Here is a 23,061-nt window from a genome sequence, read left to right as displayed (position 1 = left end):
GTCCCTGTCTTTGCTGAGAGTCCTCTTGCGATTTTGATCCTCTTTGTCTGGAGAGGAAAGGCGAACCCGTGGCGGGGAGCCCTTGAACTTGTTTGTTTCTGGTGCTGTAGAAGGTGAGAAATTTCCTTCCTTGTAGTCCCGTCTGTACCGGTGCCGATCGTCGTCGCTTTCTCGTTCGTGACTCCTATCCCTGTAGTGTCTTTCTCTATCTCTGCCCGAGCTAGAGTACAGTCTTTGCCTGTCTCTGGAAGATCGTTTTTCATTGCAACTAGAACTAGGCTTGGACTGATACTGCTCCTTAGTATCCTTACGTCCTTCAGTCCCTGTTGTTGCACATTTATCTTGTGGTAGATCCTTGGCTTCATCCTTGCTTACACTAACTTTCTGTGGAGCTGCAGAAGCCCCACTGATGCTTTGAGAGCAGCCCGGCTGAGGGGGTAAGGCTGCAGGGTTGCCATCTTGCCCAGAAAAAGAAAGAGCGGAAGCAGATTCTTTAGCTGCAACAGAAGGGGTAGTTGTAGCAGTAGCTGAGGGTGAAGCGCTAACGGCGGAGGATTCTGTACAGTGAGGCAGGGGTTCAGATGGAGTTTTAGCCCTTGTGACAGGAGTGGAGAAATCCTGGCTTTCATTAGCAGCAGGATGAATGCTCTGAGAAGAACTAGCCTGGGATGAGGCATCTTTGCTGGAAAAATAAAATACAAAAGCAATATGAGCAATGCTTTGTCACACTGGCAGAGAGGAAAGTCTGCACAGTTTTAAGATCACTCCTCTAAACTTAAAAATTTAAATGCATAAAATGGACAGCAGAGCAATAAGTTTTTTTTAGTTCAGTGTTAGGCTTACTTTGGTTGGCTATGGTCTCTGCCTATTCCATTAGCAACAGGAGCCGTAGACGTCAAACTGCCATGATTACTGCCAGAGATCTGATGTGCCCAAAATAAATAAAAGAAATATTAATAATATGTACACTCCTGACTCCCCATTGATAATTCTCCCAAAACCGCGAAAGACATTTCCTGTGTCTTTATTTTCATTAGGATGAGACTTGGATGAACTGCCGTTATCCAGAGTGCCACAGTTCTCTTGGTCTGATTCCTCTGAAGACTCTTGGCTGTACGGCACCAGGAAGGACGCCCAGTTTCCTACAGGGTTCTGATCCCCATTACTGAAAGGCATGCCGCTGACTTGGTTTAGTGGACCCTCAGTTAGGGCTGCTCAATTAATCGAATTTTAATCTCGATTACGATCTGGGCTTTCAACGATCATTAACACGCAGCGTCGCAAAACCTCAAGAAAACACACAAAAAACCCTGATCATATCAGACGGAGAGCAAGTTACCAGTCTTGTCGAATTCCGAGATGGTATGACTCGCACTTAAAGAAGATGCAAAAACCATGGAAACGCCAAACGATTGTTCAGTCTGACGTCACTAGCCGTGTCTGGACCTAAACTCCGCTGCAGGTCCATATATCAAGATCACTATGGCATTACTGAGAGTTGAAAAACTGTCTAAAGTCTTTCATCTTTAATAAAATGATCAGCGTTCTGCTCTACCAGGTGTAACAATTGAGTTTAGCATCCAGGCATCCATGAAAACGGAATTTATGACATTTAACGGAGTTAAAAGTTAGCAGGGAGTTAGCTCGCTAGCTTCTATCTAAATACAATATAGCATGTCCTGACTGCGGGGTTTTGGAAACAAATTAAAACGTACAGCTCTGTTATCACTTCCAGCATAAATGAAGACAGAAAACTAAACAGCAGTGACGTTTGTAGGGTTACTGAAGTTTGGCTAGCTGGTATATAATGATGTGCTATGTGACCACTAGCGACACAGCTATGTTAGCATAATATAAACAAGCTAACTTTTTTTCCACTCGATAAAAGTTAACGTGAGTGTTCTCGGTGGTCAGGAACAAATGTAATCGCATGGCAGGATGCTGTAAAAGGACCAAACTTCAGCCAGGAGAACAACTGAGATAATCCATCCATAATATGAGGTTAGTCATTCATATTAGTCATTCTGCATGGGCTGGGCTGTAGTTACATCCTAAGGTTTTAAAAACTGAGCTTAAATAAATGATTAGCGGTAATAAAAGCCGAGGGAGGTCAACAGTGATCACTGACTGTTTTAGGAGCTTTTTGAGATTAAATAGAAGAAAATACATAACATTAAACATGTTAACAACACACAAACGCAGACTACTTTAGGCCCGGAAGTAGGATTCCTCGCGTCATCACTGAACAACCGGATAGCCAGTGGCGGGCCTAGCCTGTTTGGCGCCCTGGGCGAACACTCCCTCTGCCCCCCCCCCCCCCCACAGATAAAACATATTAAGGATTGTACATTAACATAAAGCTGTTGTACACACACACACATATGAAGAGAGAGAGAGTATGCATAGTATGCAAACGGCTACCAAACAGCCATCATAATTCGTCATACAATGAGAACAGGACAAATCAACAATTGACAATGGTAAATGGCCTGCATTTGTATAGCACTTTTCTAGTCCCTAAGGACCCCAAAGCGCTTCACACTACATTCAGTCATTCACCCATTCACACACACATTCACACACTGGTGATGGCAAGCTACATTGTAGCCACAGCTGCCCTGGGGCGCACTGACAGAGGCGAGGCTGCCGGACACTGGCGCCACCGGGCCCTCTGACCACCACCAGTAGGCAAACATGACAATGACTAATTAATATTAAAATCTGTAACATAATGTATTGTTTGGAGTTTAGTCAGTTACTGTTGCTATTTTTACCATTTCTTCTTGGAGCAACTGTAATGCACATAATTTCCTTAGGGATTAATAAAGTATTCTGATTGTGATTGTTTCAGGATGACCTGCCATTATCCAATGACACATCTGCTTACCTGTATCTTTTGCTCGTTTCTCCTCCTCTTCTTTTCTCTTTTTTTCTAAACTGAGCACCTGATGGCTTTGAACTTTTCTTGTCCATCTTCCATTGGTTTTCATTTTGCACTGCAGTATGAACACCCAACCCTCAACCCAAGGATCACCACAACATGATCTAACACACCTACACCTTAGTTCACAGATTCACTTTGTCTAGGGTGCATTTCTGAGATTTCACACAACCCAGGATTCAAATCATGGATACATAATGGGCTTGGATTTACATCATTATGAATGAAATGCGCTCTATTTGGAAGCAGCCGCCCACCTCCCCTTTCGACGGGTTGTGTGTGAGACTTTGAATCATCAAACTGTAAATTTTAAATTGTTATTGATCCCTTTATCCCTAGTCCTAAAGTGTATATTTATTTTCTTACTCTTCTTATATATATTGTTTGTTTACTTGCACTGCTGTAACTTGAGCCTCGTCGTCTCGTCTCTCTATATACTGGACTGTAGCGGAGATGACAATAAAATTTACTTTGACTTCAGCAGCGAGCAGGTGCACCGAGGACTCTCGTGCTCACTTTTCGTGTATAGCATTTCGAAAAAACATCGGTGCAAATTATAAGTCTGTATTATAATGTCTGGTGTTTTCGTGTTTGTTGGTTTGTTTTTATTTTGTTTTATTTTGCGAGTTGGTTATTCGATGCTGCTCCAGCCAGCCAGAGAATCCCCCGCCGCCCCGCCCTCTCCTCTCTGCGCCGCAAGCAGCAGGCGCACCTCGCAAACGAAGGGCGTCCTTACTCCCAGCAAATGGGCGATAGAAAACCGATCGGTGCCTATGCCATTCCCAATATGCGCTGGCTGACGTCGGGGCAGCATGAGTACGAGCAATTTTTTTATTTTTTTATTTTTTTTTTTTTACCGATGCCCGTGATGCCGCCCCCCACCACGATGCCGCCCCGGGCAACCGCCCGTGTCTAAAACCGCTACTGTCCAGACCATAATTAGGCTGAATAACAAATATAAACCAGTCGAGGTAGAAAACAAACAAACCCACAAGCTGCTTCATTCTTAAAAAGACTGAATGTGCTGACCAGCTCAACAACACCAAAAGGCCTGAATGATCATTGGAAATGGCTACAGTGGGTGGTACAGAATTCCTCAGGTTAAGAAGAAAGTCTTTACAACATCAAAACAAGTGAAGAACACTGAGGTAAGATTATCATTGTGGAAGTCTATAATGCCTAGAGGATGTTTTCATTCTTGAAGGCCGGAAACTTCTAAAAGAGCGCTATGAAGCCAAGATTAACTTGGGAAGAGAAAGATATGGAGAATGTGAGAAACCACTCATGATGTGAAGCATACCACATTATCTGTCAAACAGGCTGTAGGCAATGTTATGGCATGGGTACACTGCTGATGTGACTGCCGATAGAAGCAGCAGGATGAAATGTGAAGTGTACAGGGCTCTACTCTCTGCTCAGATTCAGCCAAATGCTGCAAAACTGATCAGACAGCGCTTGTTGCAGTGCAAATGGATAATGACAGAAAGCGTACTGCAAAAGCACGCCAAGAGTTTATCAAGCCAAAGAAAAGAGATATCGTTGAATGGAATGAAGTAACACGAGTTCACTCTGAGTCTTCTCACATCATATATCAAAGTCACCACCGCTGGGTACTGCATATGTGCTTTTATTTTGTAAGATAGATAGATAGATTCAAACCTGGATTCATTTAAAGTACATTGTGTGAGATTGGAAACTTTGCTTCCTATTTTTGTTATATTTGTGATATTTTATTATTATTATTATCATTATTATTTATTTATTTATTTTAATAAAACATTTGATATACGGCTGTTCGTTAAAGACTGTGAAGCAAGCTTTAGGCCTTTAACTATTAGAGTCCTGTCAACAGAAAGTTACGATACAGAAAGGGTGACGCGGCCGCATTACGTCATGGTCAGGTGATTGACGAGGAAGTAAACAACTCCGAAGAGAGTAGACATCTCGACGGGGAAAGGTGAGGAGACGTTACACGTTACATTACAACCAGATTTCTTAACATTTGCAGCCTGGGTTTGCTTGTTAGGCAGTTTTGGCCACAGACGGGCTGACTAATGTTTGATTTTTGACATGAAGTTTGACGCTGTTTTTACGGCTGTGAAGCGCAGTTAGCTCGGATCTTACGGCCACTACAGCATCAGCAGCATCCTGCTAGCTTTACAGGTGATGCTAGAAAACGGGTTCAGGTGGTTTCAACTTTCAGTGTGTATCCAGCTGTGTTGTAAAAGGTGAGATAGGAACAAAAACTTGGCTGTCCACATGACAGAGGATGTTACTTGGCTTTGCAGAAGTAGACACATTTTCCTGTTGTTGTTTTTTTGTTGTCCATTTTAATGAAACAAAAATGTAAGTAAATTGAGCCCAACTTCAAATAAAATAATAATGGGATGTGTAAAGCCATCGGATTGGGAACTAAATGTAAAATGGGGTTTTTCAGTAGGCTGTTTTAAATTTGTAAAAAAGTGTTAAAAAAAAAAAAAAAAGGCCAACGTTGCATTTTATAATTGTGAAATAATCTGTTAATTCTCTAGTTGTTTAAGTACTGATGGGTGGAAAAGGGTTGTCAAATTTAAAGATGAAACTGATCAAAACTGGTCTGATATTTGTTTGTTTATCCCGTGGTTTTGGATTTAAATACACTTTTTTCTTTCTTTTTTTCCAAATTATGCTTTTTATTTTCTTAATCCATCTGTGACATCTTCAGGTCCAGCTGTCCAGATGACGTCCCTTATCTGCACTTTACAACACCATCAAGACGATGTCAACCGGTGCGCCTTCTCGGCCAAGCTGTTAGCCACATGTTCTGGGGACAAAACCCTCAGGATATACGACGCCCGTGATTTGTCCGAGCTGCCTTTTTCGCCGCTGACAGGTCACGGCTACAGTGTCCACTGCTGCTGCTTCAGCGCCTGTGGTCAGTTCCTCGCTTCGTGCTCCACAGATGCGACCACGGTGATCTGGTCAATGGTCTCGGGTGAGATCGAGGCTGTGCTGGAGCATCCTGGCCGTAGCCCTGTCAGGATCTGCGCTTTCTCTCCTGACTCTCTCCACTTGGTTTCTGGTGCATCTGATGGCACTTTGGCTCTTTGGGATTTTCCCTCCAGACACCTGCGAAGGTAAAATTGTTAACCGAGTATCTCTGAAGCTAAATTATTTAAGGGAAAACCAGGGAACTTTCCCTGTCTGGAGTTTCTTAAATGCTAGGAAGCCTCTATCTTGCAGTGTGACTCTAAATGTCACAAAAAAAACGTGACAAGCATTTTCACAATTTTCTGACTTTTGATAGCAAGATATCATGGAAGATTAGTTGAGAATTAAAATAATTGTTGTTTATTATAAGCTATTGTGTTATCGGCTGATGGTAAATTTAAAGATGTTCTTAACATTAAGACTTCTCAACATTATACAGGTCTGCAGTTTTTGTTATAATGACAAAAATGAGCTGGAACATAAATGTAAACAGGAGTCTGCACCAGTGTTTGCACTGGCCTCCTGTCACTATCAGTTTCCATGTGTTAATAAATGGGAATGATAATAGCCCTGAAGTGAAAAATAAATTGCTCATGCAGCTGCTGTCGGTTGTTTTTGTGAAGGACCGGGGCAGTGAATGACACAACAATGGTAGCCTGCTCCTTTAGCCCCTGCAGTCAGATGTTTATGACTGGCTCCACATACGGAGACCTGCGTTTGTGGGACCTGCGCATGAACCAGCTCCACGCAGAGAAGAACGCCCACGACCTGGGCGTCTCCTGCTGTACCTTCGCTCCGAGCATCCTCAGCGGTGAGAACTGTTGCTGTGCATCAGGGTGTTTTACAGCAGCCTCTGGGAATAAAGGCCCTTACACATTGGATGCATACAATTCCTGCAGATATTTAGTATTTTTTCAAATCAAACTGGATTCTTCAGATTTAAATTTTTTTTTATGTGAGTAAAGAGACACCGATAATAGATGTGACACAACCATTTTATTGATCACAAATAAATAAATAAATCACTAAATAAAATGCAGATAACATTTTTTTTTAGTGATCTCACACCAATCATCCCTTGTAGAAGAGTCACAAGAAAGTACACAAGGTCAAATTACTGCAGTGGTGTTTGATTAAAATGCCATCGGTGGTGTGATCCGTACACAGCTGCTCTGTTTGGACTTGGACTGATTGTTTATTAGTAATTTTCTTTGTGAGAGACCGAGACTCTCTTTGCATTTTATTGTTTTTGTCTTTCAGGCGGTCAAGTTGTGCAGTTTCGTGTGGCGTCTTGTGGACAGGACAGCCTGCTGAAGATATGGGCCATAAACAAGTTGAGCTCTGGAGGTAGAGTGCGGCGCTCCCTCTCCGTATATCTCCTCTCATTTGATCCCTTTCTGTTGTTAATTTTTACGACCTCTTTGCATATCAGCTAACATTGCAAACCTGGATTTGTCATCACGTCCTCTGTTCCTACATGCCAGACTCCACGGATGCTAAACAGCTGTCACAGTAATACCATTTAAGGCAGAATTTGACTATCATGTTGTCATGTGACCCGTTGAAGCCTGCACTGTGGTGAAACTGTAGCCTCTCAGTGTGCACTCGTTCAGAGTCTGATGTGTACGCATTTTCCAGAGGCACAACGATTCAAATCACTGGTGCTGCAAGTCCAAACGAGCTACCAGTTTTTTTTATGCTGTTATTAAAATTAACTGCAGATGAACTGTTTGTACTTCACTCCCCCACCTTTCTTTCTTTTTACCTTAAAGAGACTCTTTATTTCTGGATGTTACCATCTAATCCTTAAACTGAAAACAGTCCAGCTTGCTGTGTATTTTGATCTTTGTGCAAATGTGATTTATCTTCCGCAGCGTATAAGATGAAGCTCCTGCACACATTAACTGGCCAATCAGCTCCCGTCCTTTCCTGTGCGTACTCCTCAGATGGGCAGCTACTTGTATCTGGGTGAGAGCTCAACTTTACTTTTCAAAGCATCTGCTGTCTAATTGTGTTTAATAATTAAATTAATAATACTTGCTCTTCTTTACTGTGGGAAATTATTGCATATTAAATTAGGACTTATTTTATGATTTTGGAGTTGGCTTAATGCACCACTCTCTCAAAGTAATGAGATTAATTAAATCTGGTACACTGTGAGGGTAGCTGCCATATAAACTGTACTCAAATTGTATTTGATGGGCCAAAACATGCAGCACATTTACACGATTTCTAGCCAGCTTGATTCCCTCATAGTTTCAAGCTAAATCTATATTTGACACCCCTCGCTTGATCTGAAATACCTCAGCATCCGTGTCTTGATCTATTTGAGATCAAAAGTCTGCTTTGAAATATAGATTGTTTTCCTGGATGTGTAAGTAGGCCACCTCTGCACAAATATAACAGTGCAGTACTCAGGAGCAAACACTAGAGGGAGACATGGACTGCTCTATTTCTATATATTTGGGTGAACACGAATTTGAGTCCAGCCTACTGTGCTGCATTTAACAGTTAAGCAATACAAATGTTTTTTAGGTGGTTGTAATCTTTTTTTTTAATCTCATATTTTTATGTCTTTCAGCTCTGTGGACAAAACAGTCACAATTTATGATGCTGTAAGCACTTCTCTTATTCTGATTTACCAAGCGGCATTAGCTTAAATTGTATTTTAAAATATATCTGTCTGGATTGAATACAGAAAGCTCATGTTTTGATTTTTGCTCACATTGTCTGCAGGAGAATGCAGTTTTGCTTTACAGGCTGAAACAGCACGAAAGGTAAACATTGATTTTCAGTGACGTGGTGAGGCTTTGTTTGCTGGATTTTCACACTGAGTATAAGCACGACTTTGTGTCACAAAGACGATACTGAAATTTTCTCCCAACTTGCCAGGCAGAATTCTTTTCTGTTTAGTTCGTGATTTGATTCTGCATTTCTGTATTCTTAAATTGATACATCTGATGAAACTAGAAATTACAGCGTACAAAATTGGCCACAATATAAGATTTTGAATATTTAAAATAGCTAAAGTTAAAGCTAATGATAAAATAATTGAAGTTACTGTGATAATTTTTGCACTATTGGTTTTGTCTATATTACATGCTGTAGTTTTATACAGACCTGAGCTCTTGTTTTTAATTTCTTCTTGCAGCAATTTGTAAATTTCTCCATAAACAGTGATGTAGTTGCTGCATAACGCTGATGTAACTGATGGAAATGACATAGGCACTTAGCCATGTTGCTTTTATATAGGAATAAAACCAGAATAGCCAAGTGGTTGTTTTTACAGAGAGACCTGTTGCAGATGAGTTGTGGTCATGAGCACAGACTAATTTAGCCTGATTGCAACATGTTGGCAATCTGGTTGTTTTTATGAATTAAACTGGACTTATTCGAAAGTGTTTGGAGTCAGTCTGCGACCTGTGCAGTCGCTTCATGATCAAAAGTGGTCAGGCAGAAGTTAAGGGTGTTTTTATTATCTTGTGTGGCTGAGCGATGAAAGAGGTCTATACGGTTTCTCCATGGCAGTCAGTTATGTAGAGACAGCCAGATTCATAATAATATTTTCATGTAACCTTTAAATTATTACAAAATCTACATCTTTAACAGGTGTTTGGGCTCCAAGTCATCATTGTTGACAAGTATTCTGACTCTAATCTCTATTCAGAATATGTGACTGTTGGCCATCAGTAGATAACGCACATCAAAAACTATTGACTTCTTTTCTTTTTTTTCACTAAAACAGGGTTAGGCGTAGCTAGGGTTCTGCAAGAATATTCTACTGGAAATAGTAGGTACTGGATCTAAATCTCTTGCAGTATGTTTTTGCCCCCTAACTGGTGCACAACCAGGTGTCAAGTCTGCCCGTGGCCACCACCCTGCTCCGCCCCTGCTGGTGGACAACGCGTCTGTATAAAATAATACACAAAATTCAAAACTCATTAAGTCCCATGTTTGTGGGGAAAGCGATAGCTGAAACTCCGCCCATGATGTGATCTACATCAGCGGTCCCCAACCCCCGGGCCTCGGACCGGTACCGGTCCATGAGTCGTTTGGTACCGGGCCGCGAGAGTTGAGGCTCAGGTGTGAAATGTATGGTTTTCTGGGTTTTCAGCGTTATTTTGTTATTGTTTTTTATCGTTAACTCTGTTTTCCTGGGTCTTTTCACGTGTGTTATGAATAAATCTTCTTTTTTTCGGTACCGGTACTAGTTTTATTTTGTTGTATTTATTAAAGGCCGGTCCATGAAAATATTGTCGGGCATAAACCGGTCCGTGGCGCAAAAAAGGTTGGGGACCGCTGATCTACATGATTAAAACGGGTTGTGTTGCATTGTTGTCCCTAAACTTGTGTTTTTTTTAGAAAAAGGTAAGACTACTCTCACTCTGTCCCTCCCACCCACGCAAAACCCACAGCTGAACGATCACACTTGCATGCTATTTATACGTCCATCCAGCCACCTGTGTCTGAAAGGCAGCAGACTCCTTTCAGCGGGGCGAATGAAAGTCGTTTTGGAAAATCACTAACTGAAGAGGAAGCAAGCGGCAAGTTGAGGAAAAGTGGATAAATGGGGAAGAAGTTTTTTCATTACTTGACAAAACGTCTTCAGGAAACTGCTTTGAGTTAGACAAACTGATGATACAACATTGTGAGAGTCTCTTAGGTCGGGTTAGTGCGTGCCTCTCTTTCAGCTCTTTTAATCGTAGAGATATTTGTGTGAAGCCAGCTAGCTTTTGTGGATCATCATTTCTCAGCAATCCAGCTTAGGTTCGAGAGAGATTGGACTCATTAACGCTGCCTTGACTTTACTGAATCCGCTGAGAATTTGATTTTAATCCTTATTGAGATGCTCAGTGCGGCTTTCAGCATGGTAAGCCTTCACTGAATTGGTCCTGATGGAGAGCATTTTTATCACTGTGACATATGTAGCATCAAGCCAGAATTAAAAAAACTTTTGGCCATCCAGGAAGCAACTGCAGTTTTAAAGCTTCAAGCAGACCTATTATGCTTTGTCTTATTTCCTGTTAGAATAGTCGATGCTCATATTAAAGAGTCAAAGTTCCAGATAATGAGGCGAGGATGTGTCCAAGTAATCCCTGTCAGCTCAAACTAGGCTTCAGCCTAATCATTCAATTTCAGAGAGGTTTCTTTTTCCTACTCTTTGCTTTTGCATGAGGTCAGAGAGCATGAATGTGCTCATGTCTTCAATTCAGTTAATTTTCCTTATTAGAGGGCCAAATCACAACAACAGTCACCAAGGTGCTTCATATTGTAAAGTAAAGAAACCCCAACAAGTACACAACCCCCTATGAGAAAGCACGCTGGCGACAGTGGGAAGGAAAAACTCAATTTTAACAGGAAGAAACCTTTGTCACTTTCTCCAGCAGAAACAGGCTCAGGGAGGGACAGCCATCTGCTGTGACCGTTTCTTATGACAGCTCTCATGACAGATCTCTTATCAAGCTCCTCCCCCAAGCAGACATTCAGAAGAAAGTTTCCTTAAAGTGAAAGAAAAGGAGCTAAAACGGTTTGTTTCAGACAGTGCACCAAGCCCCAGTGTAAGATTAATCTGGATTATTCTGAACTGTGAATCATGCAAAGCTACTCTAGGCAAGTCCAGGTATTAAAAACAAGCAAACATGCAATTGGAAACTGGCATCAAACATTCCCTTTAAGTCATCGAGCTGCTTAGCAGGACTGAGATGTGGTTCTTTCCACTTTGACTTCTGAATTACTGATTTTAATAGACTGTTTGTGTGCTTGTATAACAAAGGTTCACTCAACGTCTTATTTTTCTTTTTTCTTTTTACATGTAGTTTCAAATAAGGTAAAACTTTGTGAATTTCCTTCAGAATTATTAATGCATAGTAGTATGTGTATGTGTAATTTAATTTAAAAAAGTAGTAGAAAATAAAAACAATTATCAAGCTGCTGGAGTAATTTGAAATCCAAGGTAATCATTACGTTCGTGTATGATTCTTGGAAATGATTGCATTGATGTTGAAAATGTCATCCCGCCCATTGACATCGATGTGATTGTGTTATTGGCATAATTGTTGTCGGTGAATCATGCATAAGCTGTTTGCCTGGTAAATCTGTTCGGACACCTTTCTCTGTCAGTCTGTCATTTTTTTATCATATAGAGAAATTATACCTGTATTGTGAATAGAAGCAGCGTTCAGGTGGTTATCCTCTGCTGCAGGTACGTGACGGCGTGCGCCTTCTCTCCGACCTCACCGCTTATTGCTACAGGATCTATGGATAAGACCGTAAACATCTGGAGGCTGGAGGATGGTTGCGGTGGAAACGGTAGGGAGGGAAAAACCCACACGCATCACTTTAGAAGAGTCACATCTATGTTTTGATGAGTTGTAAAAATGTTCCTGTAATCTGTTTTTGTTTTTCTCCCTTACTGCACCTCCCCGTCCAACGGAAAGGCGGGAAGCTGTTGCCTGGTTGGTTTTCTTTCTATCTTTTTTTGTTTGTTCTTGTTTGGACACATTTTTTATGTCACTTTAACAACAACAACAGCAGACTGAGTACAACAGCAAGCAACACTCAGCAGTAACAGGCCAGCTTTTATTGCTCCTTTTTTGCCAGCTCTGAAAAACAGAGGATTTTTTAAAGACCTTATAACCTTTATATTCTCTGCTGAGTACGAATCAGTATAACCTTTAATAACAGTGTTTCAGCTCAAGAGCATCATTGGCTCTTTTTTTGTGTGTGTTAAGATTTTACATGTTAAAGCAGCTTCGTCTCCTAAAGAAGGGCACAGATGTTGGTTTCACGGTCGCCCTCGTTTCCTCGATCACTCGCCACTCTCACGTGTTTGCAGTTGGCCCAAAGATTTCATTGCATTTCTCATGTTTACGGTTCTTTTTCTTTCTTTTGTTTGTCTTGCAGAAGAATCTGCTCAGACTTCAATCAAAGGTGAGAAGACAGCTTTACTGTATTATGTGTTGCAGATATTCTATACAAAAATATTCCAGTCCTGAGACAAAGTGTGCACGAAAGCCTGCGATTGTTTTTGTCCTAATCACACTATTCACGTTTGGTTTCACATTAATCTTTCAAACATTTATTTATATCGCTGTAACAGCCACAGCCTCACGATCAATAAGCAGTCAGCCGGACTCCAGGTGCGCCTTGCATGGAGAATATGTGTCCATTTTTCAAAAGCTGTCTAGGACTGACCGTCTTGCTTTGACTCACCCTCTCAGGGAGAGCCTCGGGAGGCCGATCGAAGCTGCTGGTCAGCGATTGGTCGGAGGACGATGTGTCAGAGTGGCTGCTGGAGGAAGGCCTCGAGGGATTGGTGGACAGATTTAAGGCCAATAACATAGATGGGACAGAGCTGCTCAGCCTCACCAAGGAAACACTGGCGTCAGAGCTGCACGTCGGTGAGGAAGACGAGCATCACACGCTGCTCAGCGAGAGCGGCGCCGCTTCCCCACTCCCTCCTTTTCCCACAGTCCTAATGCTTTCCTTTTTGTCCAGAACAGAAGGATAAAAGCCCAGTCTTATGAGCATTACACGCCGGGTCTCTTGTGAGAATGAGCACGGCCGCGTGCGGATTAGGATTTTTGCACCTATTTACATGGATAAAAGATGGCATATTAAATCAAAGTAAGGGTGAAGGAATGGGTGCTGATGGGGAGGGGGTGGGGGGGTTTACTCAGCAAGATTATGTAATATTAGGCTGCACTGGGAAACCACTAAGCTTTAGGGACCTTAGCGGTTCGGACGTTTAATCTGGAGCGCTTCTTCAGTTACATAACCCAATCATCAAAACAGAATTCCCCATACGGTATAAAGTGGATTTATACCTAAGCCCTATTGGTTATTTCCCAGTCTGTCTGAATGTATTATTTTTAGTTGATCAGACGCTTTTGTTTTTTTTCCTCCCCCCTTTCACCATCAAGTGAAACCGCTCTGCAAAGTCGGAGCGTTATGTTGTCGATGTCAGTCTACCAGCTAGGCCTGTGTTCGTCACGTAGTTGTCAGCAAATGTTTGTTGCATTGCCGTGCCGTCATTTTCATCCCACAGTCGCTGTCAATCACTCCTCGCCGTGGCAGCTCGCGTTCACATTGTTCTGTTTTTAGTAACGCCGCGTGAATCCCACCTTGCTTGTAACCAGAACTAACTTGGAGAAGAGTGTTAGAGTAGTAGTCTGTTTTATCTGCTACAATGACAGAGAGACAGAGACGGAGCGCCATGACGCGTTTTTCAAAGCTGAGAGTGAAATCAATGCCTCTTCGAGAGGAAAGCACACAATGTTTAAAGTCCTTTGTGTTCATTTGCAGTTAAGGCATTGTTTATGAGATTGTTTATTTGTAAACTATAATTTCTGCGTGATGATTTATTTTTTTTCAAAGTAAAATTGGCCCCCGGGTAGCTGCTGAGCATTTATCTTTGAATTGGACAGACAGCAGACATGGTCTGGTCCCACCACCCTCACCCACGCTCACATTTGTCACCCGAGAGCGCAGTGCTAAAGACACGAATAACAAATGCTCAGAGGCTTCATCGTATTGATATTACTGTCAGTGTTTGGGTCAGTTCAGCTTGTTCCACTTGATGCTCAGCTATTTTCCTTTTCCTTTTTTCTTTCTTTCTTTGAATCACTGCACACCGAGTCTTTATGTGCCTCTGTTCTGTGGCTGATGTGTGTCTGTAGAGTCAGTCGGCCTGCGCAGTAAACTCCTGAGGAAGGTGGAGGAGCTGAAGAGTGATTCAGTGTGTCTAGGCATTCCCGATGAGTTCCTGTGTCCAATCACCAGAGAACTGATGAAGGAGCCGGTTATTGCTGCCGGTGAGCTGAGATCATCGATCGTGTGTTTCATCATTACTTTGTGCTTTTTTTTGTGTTGTTTACACAGTTTTTTCCACTCCAAACAGATGGCTACTCATATGAAAAAGAGGCCATTGAGAGCTGGATTAATACCAAAAACCGCTCCAGCCCCATGACCAACCTCCCCTTGCTGACGACTCTGCTCACCCCTAACCACACCCTGAAGATGGCTATTGGTCGCTGGAAGACCAGCCACTAGACATCTGTGGATCTCTGAGCTGGCGTGCTAATGATTTTTCACTGAAGTGTAGAGAAGCAGAATGCAGTGCTCAGATAAATGCCCACAGCACCGTTTCAGGAAAAGGTGTGCCTGATAGTTAGCCAGATTTTAAACGACCAACCCGAATCAACAATCAGCTGCCTGCTATCACACAAAGGGGGGGAAAAGACCAGCATGAGCATCCAGAGTTTTCAAGAATGCACTTAGCTATTCACTCAAATTCAACTGGCTTTGGCTACAGCAAATATGTCACTTTTAGGCTGGATTATGTTTTCACTTTCCTCATATTTGGTCCTTCCTGTGAAATCCCTGCTTTGATTTTTGATCAGTGAAGAATGAGGAAAACTATTTGCCTGTATTGCTTTTAATGATTCCCCTAACCTCACTTTACAAATAGGTGACTATTTTGTTATTATGTGAAACAGATTAGCATATATATATATATATATATATATATATATATACACAAAACACTATTTGCACTAACTGTAGATCAGAAGAATCTACAGTGTATTTTATTTAGATTGCTGTAACCTTGTTGTTTACCTTAGGCTGTATGTGAAAGATGAACATAGCTGCTGTGTTGGAACAGCCACGCCAATGTGGAAGTGCCTTTCACCTGCATTCTTTCTATTAGCCAGCAGGGGGCGACTGCTCTGGTTGCACAAAGAAGCAAAATTCATAAGAAGCCTGTTAGAAATCTATCCTTCTGCTCTCTTCGTTTATGGGCTCAGTAAACATCTTCCTGATGACTTTATAAACTCAGTCACTAGTTTAAAGTCTTGCTTAATACAAGATGATGCTCATTTGTGTGGCATTTGGCAGTTTCTAACTCATTTCCACTCCTCACACGAGAAATTGTGGTTCAGAAAAGCCAAGATGGTGAGACCCGAAATGCTCAAGTCCAGACTGGAGAAAGATAGTCCGTGTTTTATATTGATGTTTATTACAACCCTTTTCCAAAAAAGGATGCTTTTTATCATTTCAGAACAATTTCAAATCATTAAAACCATATGATGATAGCATGTCTTTAAACTTGGATGCTTGGAAAAGGTAAAGTTGAGGCATGCTTCCCTCTTCTTTTAACAGCATCAGTTGCTGCCGTTTGTGAAGCAAAAATGTTCCCTCATTCTTGGTTTATATGAAAACGCAACATCTACAGTTTTAAACAACGAAGTTTACTTCAAAGGCTCGTTTTAATGTCAATTTAGGCGAGTTATGTGAAAGGCCCTGTGAAAGGCCTTTCTCCCACCCGCACACCCGGAAGCTTTAAGCAACATTTTATGGAGTAAAATGAAAGAATGAGCTGTAGAAATGTAGTCATCCATGAATATTTTATTATACCACAATATTAATGTGGTAATATTCTGTAATCCATAGTATGACTCTGAAAAGTGTATATGACAACTATGAACATATATTAAGTCTTAAGTTTCTGTTTTCTCTCTTTATCCCACATTCTGTAAAAGCTCTTTCTCAAGTCTGAATAAACCAATAAACACTTCATATGAATATTTTCTCTGCTATGCAAAAATAAATAACATTTACTGTGAATACTGAAGCAGTCACTTGTAAGATTATGACAAGAAGCTGTCCAACAATGTCATGTACAGTGCATTTTTTTTGTGTTTTTCTAGTCAAATGCACCAAGAAAAAGGATCTCGGGTACACGAAGTAATCCGTTCTGAAGCCTGTAATGCTAACAGATAACCACTTACAGGGAAATAGATAATCTGCAAATATAGTGTACACCGTACAAATATAAATGTTTTTTAAAAGACACTTCACAATAGAAATGGTCATATCCTGCAACAAACAGCGTGAGGTTTCGTATATTCGTGCACAAAGCTTTCTCAGTTTTCTATATTTGATATTATGAATTAAAAGTTGAGACAATAGACTACTCTTTTTTTTTTTTTTTTTTTAAATTTAAATCCCTACTTAAGGTATGTCTGGTCTTCTTGAATACACTAGCTGTATACATGTAAGCAAAAGCGTAGTAGCCTGAGTTGAACACTGGTTCTAGATTGTAAATGCAGTGCAGCAGCATAAATCTACAAAACAGGCTCAGGGAAGGGAGCCGCTCTCACGCCCGTCTCCCTTGCTACCTAATGTGGGACATAGCTTGTTGAAAAAAACCAGCCTGCTCCTGTGCTTTGAGAAACTACGCTCAGACGTTGGATTCTATAAAAGAGCGTTTGGGCTTTATGGGAGCCATGTGCAGAGCTGGGTTGTCTCTCGTCAGGCTCGCCTGCCTGTGCCTCCCCTCGGGGAAGCGTAGCTGGGAGGATGTGGTACCTCTGCCCTCTCGCTGGTGCAGCCGGTCTCCAAACTCACGGCCCTGCTGCTGGCTGTTGCTGTGGCTCACAGAGTGCTGCTCCTGGAATGATGCGTGTTTGAACTCATTGTTCAGCCCTTGGAACTCCATCACGGACATGCTGAAGCTCTCCACCCCTCCTCCCTGCCGGCTCAGGCCAGAGGCCTGCTGGCTGACTCGCACTGCTTTGTCCATGACCCCCATAAAGGGCCGGGGCTTTAACTCAGGTTTTGTCTTGAAGCTACCGCTGCTCTTGATAGGGCACGGGGCATCTGGTGCCTGCTGCCTGCCCCCATCTGACAGGTTCCCACTGGAGGCCTGACTGGAGCTGGAGCCCCTTGAGCCTGTTGTTCCTGCTCCACCACCCTCCCGCCTAACCTCCATACCAGCACCTAAAGCGAGCGCCAGGCCATCCAGAGCCACAGAGTGGGTAGAGAGCCTGTCAGAGCCCCTGGAGAAGCTGGAGGAGCGCGGCTGGTACATCTGCAGAGGTCCAGGTGGGGAGGAGCTGTTGGGGGACATAGGGTGATAGTGCTCAGTAGGACTGAGCCCAGAGTGTTCACAGGATCCAGGGCCGATGTCGATACCCATAACAGGTGCAGGCCTCAGAGAGGTGGAGATGTGTCTACCTGGCAAAGGACTAGAAGGGCCGCACAGAGACAGAGGCCTGCCCCCAATTCTGCTCCCTGACTGGAGGGAGTGGCACTGGTGATGAGTCCTGCTGCCCTGGCTCTGGAGTTGCCTGTTAACAGCAGGAACTGGCTCGGGCATGTCCACAAACAGCTGGTTCTGTACATATTCCTCTTGATGAAAGCTCGGCGACTGATCTCCTAATCCAAAGGCCACAGCTCCGGGGAGAGTCCTGTTCGGAGCGTATGGATTCAGAGGCCAAAATTCAGGACTTTTCCCACACTGCAGGCTCACCTCCTCGCCATCTTCCTTTTCTTCTTCCTTCTCCGCATTGGCCTGCTCTGCTGGGATGTGCCTTTCCAGACTTCCCTGTGAAAAGACGTCCGTTTCCTCCTCTGTGGCTTGATGATGGTGGGTGTGAGGGTCCCTGTTGTAACCCTGTGCCGAGTTGTTGCTGGAAAGCTTCTGATGATGCTTACATTCCTCCTCTACTCGTGCCAGCAGGCGTCGGATCTCCCGGTTGGACGGGCAGAGTCGTGCTGCTTCGTGGAGATCTGCCAGCGCTGCAGCAAACTGCCTGGGGAGAACCGAGAAAACGAACAAAAGGAACTTTTTAAAAATACAGAGAGGACGCGGCCCTTTTCTCGCAAGAATTTCCATGTAAGCAAAAGGATTCGGCTCGAAGTATACTTGAATATTGTTGTACCTGCTACTCCTCTTGGCCCGGGCTCTGGCGTAAAAGGCTTCATAAGACCTTGGTTTCAGTTCCAGGGCTTTTGTTGCAAACTCCTCAGCTATGCCAAAATCCTGCAGAAAAATGCATTTAGTGACACGCGCTGTTTGTATTTCAAATTAAATGTGACGCTGTGACGTGCAGCAACAAATAAACCCCACTGTATGATCAGCTGCGTTTCTAAGTGCCTAGCCTGGAGAGTGCCGGCTCTGCAGAAATAATTTGAGGCCATTCCAGTAATAAAAAAAGAACAATACTGTTTGTTTGCAGCTTCATTATATGGAGCTGAGGATCAAAGCCTGTTTAATGAAACAGAACTCGCGCAGCAATCATTTTTATTGACCAGGAGCAGAAGGAGAGCGGCTTGCCTTTCCTGCTGGTTTTTACTGCTCCCATCATCACTCTCAGGTGAATATTTAATGACACCAACACACTGTGATTCTGTCCTTCAGAATGAGGTCAAAACGACAGCCTTGAATGTGAGATTGTGAGCGTCGCTGTTGAATGTTTAATGACGGTATCATGTAGTCTCCCTGCTGGCCCCTACTGCCTGCGTTCAGCTGTAATATGTGGATTTTAGCCAGCGCGTTAGTGCGGCCACTGTAAATAAACCCCCTGCAGAGCCACGGAGAAGGAAAGAGAGTGGACTTAGCCTGCCAGAGAGAGTGACCTTATCACATCACATTATCTGCTCCATTATTCATCGGCCACACTGACCCTAAGGATGGCATTTTTACACAGTCTGTTAGGACGTCTGTCATCACCAGGGTGGGTTCCAGCCCTGGCTGCAGGCCACACACACACACACATCTATCTCCGCACTAACGGCACACAGTTATTCATTATGTCACCACCTGCTTCCAGGTCTTACAAGTACATTCTGTTTACCAGGGAGGCCTGAAATTAGATCTGAAAAGCAGCTATATTTTTACATTGCGCTATACCAGCGGAGACATGTTCTTTTTATGTTGATACAGATAAATAATACATCTTGAGAAACCGTGTATCTTGCCTCGGCCGCCCTAACTGACATTCCCTAGGTGTCCAACAAACCTGCAGATGTTAAATAGTGCAGAAGTGGTTTGGTACAGCTGTGAGTCTTACGTTGGTTTTCCTGCGGCACCGTGAAAGGTTTAGATAGAGGGAGACTCGCAGGTCTTTCAAGCCTTTCAGCTCCTCTCCTTGCCCCTCACGTGGTAGTTTCCTTAGGGCATACTGATAACGCTGGCCTGCTTCTTTCATACGTCCCTTCTGTGAAAGAAGAGAAAAACTCAAAGGGGGTTACTGACAACTAATCGTTTTCCCACCACATGTAACATGTAACATTTGCTATACCGTACCTTGTAAAGTAAGTTCCCTTCCTCCATCAGCTTCTGCAGCAGGATGAGGAGAATGTCTGGTTTGGAGGAAGCCATAGCCCACGTAGCATGACCTGATGGAGGGGTACAAAAACTTTTTGTATTATCCTGCCTCACCTTATCTCTTGTTCTTTGGATGTTAAATATGTTAAATATGTCACATATGTCGGGTACCTGATCGATCGTGCGGAGCCGTTCTGTAGCCTTTTGTTTGATAACGGGGAGCAACCAGGGATGGAGAGAGAGAGGTGAGAAGGGAGTTAGACAAGTGGATGTAAAACTGCTCGTGTGTGGCAGTAATCAAAGATCTATCAAGCCGTAAAGAGCCACTGATTGGTTTAAGGCGAATACGAGCGCACTTTGAGTGATGGGCTTAGCTTGAGACGCGTCGATTCAACTTTATGCTATGTTAGACGTCATGCCGCAATTAGTGAAGAAAAATTGTTGTACAATAATTAGTATTGAAGAGGAGCAATGATGGGAGCAAAGTTGTCATGGCAACGGGATCTGGGGCCTGGTCTTCATACATTGCTTTAAAAAAAAAAAAACTCAACTAGGTGACTAGGTTAGGACCATGTAGGAGGAGTTACCTCTTCCTCTGAACCACTGCTATCCTGTCGGGTGTTTGTGTCTTATCACAGCCTTGTTGGTTCTCAAATACTTCATTCATAACTGTTTGGAAGGAAATCTCACATTTTTTTCATAATGTGTGGGACTGATAAATAATTCCCTTTTGAATGAAGTAGCTCTTCTCTAAAAAGTAATAAGTCAGGGCACGCCACATTGCCTTGAGACAAATGTGGTTCAGACAACTGATTTAAGGGATCCTGATGATCGTGCAATATTCTCTCTACTCCAAATGCTCTTCTTATTACAGTAACACAACATTTGTTTGTGCTTATTAAATGTATTTTCGGTTTTTTTTGCCTGATTGCTTATGCCTCAAAGACGCAGAAAAATGTATTTTATTCTTTAGTTTCATGGCAGCAAGAAGGCCTGGTCGGTGTTGACCTTTAAGGTGTGAGGTTTGGGTGTTTCATCCATGCCTGTGTGGGTCACAGACTAAAGACATGACTGCAAGGTTAATCCCACAGGAAAAAGAAACAACTTGCATTTGAAGCCGTTACTCAGATAACCCCACTTTCTGTTTTGGTTCAAAACCCCTTCACAGGTGTAAGACTGCTTGAGACGCAGACGTGAAACTGAATCAGGAGCCTGTAATCAATCAGCGTGGCAGACTTCAGTGACAGGAGAAGAGAAAGACGACGATGAATGGGTAAAGTCTGGAACGCTACGGGTACCTATGCATCTTCACTGCCTTGCTCCTAACAAAGCAAACACATATAAAGTTGTGCTTTTCGTGTTTTCATTGCACACAGTGCGAAAAATGTACAGTATAGACTATACTAGGTAAGTGAACCTCTGCGATTAAATAAAATAAAGGCAAGCAAAATGTGGTTAATTATAAACGCTTAAGTCTGCTCTTCTTGGAAAATATAGCCTGGTTTGGTTCATCATAAATCCCTGCAGGAAACCCCTGGTGGAGGTTGTTGCTGCTAAAGGAGGTTCTACCAAGTTTTAAATTCAAGAGATTTCTTCCTTTTTTCCAACTACTCTATAAAGCTACTTTCAGCTGCTCCCTTGTTTACAAGGGGTCAGGACCAGAGCCGTTTCTAGAGGGGGGCAGGGGATTGCACCAGTCCCGCTGAAATATGATTGTTTATGATTTTACTCAGGTTTAATGTACTTATACTATATTGAAATATTTCTATGCTATACTGCTTTTACTCCACTACATTTTGAGTCCAATCATTATGTTTTTTACTCCATACTAAGCTTTACTTGCTTATTATGGGCAAGACACTTCACCCGTTGCCTACTGTTGGTGGTCAGAGGGCCTGGTGGCGCCAGTGTCCGGCAGCCTCGCCTCTGTCAGTGCGCCCCAGGGCGGCTGTGGCTACACTGTAGCTTGCCATCACCAGTGTGTGAATGTGTGTGTGAATGGGTGGATGATTGTGTATAGTGTAAAGCGCTTTGGGGTCCTTAGGACCAAGTAAAGCGCTATACAAATACAGATCATTTACCATTTACCATTATTTTACAAAGTAATTGCATTGTTACAGTTTAAGCTAGTGAGCAACATATAAGTAATTAAACTACCAACAGCTGCAACAATAAAGAGATATATGCATCAACAAATCAATAATAATAATACAATAATATCAAGTCATGATTCTGAAAAGCATCAATTCAAATGTGCAAATTTAATTTAGATTCAGGTTCTTTAAATATATTTGAATATATAATCTCTAAAGTAGTAAACTACTTACTACTAGAATTTTAACTAATTAAATAATAAGTTAAAATATTTTTTTCCACACATTTCTATCACATGATCACCTTTGTGTAGTTTAAGCAATACTTGTGCAGCTTTACTTTTCATATAATAAATCTGCGTATGATACAGGGCTGCATATGAGCTTGACAATTATATTTTGCACACCATTTACTTTGCACACTTATTAAACATTTCTTTGTGTCTCCTCCTGAAATCAAACCAGGGATCATTTGCTCTTTAAGTGAATTTGTAAACCACTGCACTCAGATAAACCTACAAGTTTCAAAACCTTTTTTTTTTTTTTTAAGATGTGGCCTTTACTGCAGGCCTGCTAAAGTTTAAACAAAAAAAAGGTTCATACCCATTTTGGATCCCTTCTTAAGCAGCGACGCCACCAGCGCCGGGTTCTGGCAGCCAGTCGCTCTCTCCGAAACTCTGGAACTGTTGTCAGCTCTCTCCAGCACCGCTCCATTTTCCACCAGGCAATGCACCTGAACATTCATTGAACAATATTAACATATTTATATTTAAATTAATTACTTCAGCGATGAAATGCTGATTTTTAAATAGTCTCATTGATTATGAGCAGTAAGCCTCACTAAATTAGCAGACGGGCGCTCTGCTGCTGACTTTGGAAAACTGTTGATTATCAAAGTCTTTGATTACTCTCCTGCTCATCAGCGGAACAAATCAAAGCCAAAA

General features: G+C 42.4%; 2 protein-coding genes across 5 annotated transcripts in view; one reads left to right on the top strand and one right to left on the bottom strand.

The window, feature by feature from the left end:
• wdsub1 (WD repeat, sterile alpha motif and U-box domain containing 1) lies at positions 1–16,495 on the top strand. 4 transcript variants are annotated; one of them, XM_040010724.1, is made up of 13 exons: positions 1–113; positions 5,646–6,057; positions 6,535–6,722; positions 7,172–7,258; positions 7,786–7,879; positions 8,493–8,526; positions 8,648–8,688; positions 12,114–12,220; positions 12,349–12,366; positions 12,815–12,841; positions 13,132–13,311; positions 14,590–14,724; positions 14,811–16,495. In XM_040010724.1, the coding sequence occupies exons 2-13, from the start codon at positions 5,660–5,662 to the stop codon at positions 14,960–14,962; spliced, it is 1,461 nt and encodes a 486-aa protein (XP_039866658.1). In that variant the 5' UTR covers positions 1–113; positions 5,646–5,659; the 3' UTR covers positions 14,963–16,495. The 4 variants fall into 4 exon arrangements, with proteins under 4 accessions (XP_039866658.1, XP_039866657.1, XP_039866660.1 ...); XM_040010723.1 differs by lacking the exon at positions 1–113 and adding an exon at positions 4,773–4,898; XM_040010725.1 differs by lacking the exon at positions 1–113 and adding an exon at positions 4,929–5,169.
• A 358-nt stretch (positions 16,496–16,853) lies between these two features.
• LOC120720860 (protein TANC1-like) overlaps positions 16,854–23,061 on the bottom strand; it is a 51,242-nt gene continuing 45,034 nt past the window's right edge. The window contains exons 24-29 of the mRNA XM_040010686.1: positions 22,721–22,850; positions 20,196–20,225; positions 20,004–20,095; positions 19,768–19,914; positions 18,637–18,737; positions 16,854–18,507 (exon numbers count right to left, since the gene is read on the bottom strand). Coding sequence (XP_039866620.1) covers positions 17,154–18,507; positions 18,637–18,737; positions 19,768–19,914; positions 20,004–20,095; positions 20,196–20,225; positions 22,721–22,850 — 1,854 coding nt within the window. The 3' untranslated portion in view covers positions 16,854–17,153. The remainder of the gene's footprint in view (positions 18,508–18,636; positions 18,738–19,767; positions 19,915–20,003; positions 20,096–20,195; positions 20,226–22,720; positions 22,851–23,061) is intronic.

The sequence above is a fragment of the Simochromis diagramma genome, unplaced genomic scaffold (genome assembly GCF_900408965.1).
Source record: "Simochromis diagramma unplaced genomic scaffold, fSimDia1.1 OVJJ01000603.1, whole genome shotgun sequence".
Lineage (NCBI taxonomy): Eukaryota > Metazoa > Chordata > Actinopteri > Cichliformes > Cichlidae > Simochromis > Simochromis diagramma.
Note: the sequence above shows the minus strand (reverse complement) of the source record. Positions and strands in the feature narration are given on the sequence as shown.

Coding starts and splice junctions, on each gene's coding strand:
- wdsub1 (XM_040010724.1), top strand. CDS start 5,660: ATGACGTCCCTTATCTGCACTTTACAACACCATCAAGACGATGTCAAC. Junction 8,689..12,113: donor AGGCTGAAACAGCACGAAAG/GTAAACATTGAT, acceptor CCTCTGCTGCAG/GTACGTGACGGCGTGCGCCT. Junction 14,725..14,810: donor GGAGCCGGTTATTGCTGCCG/GTGAGCTGAGAT, acceptor CACTCCAAACAG/ATGGCTACTCATATGAAAAA.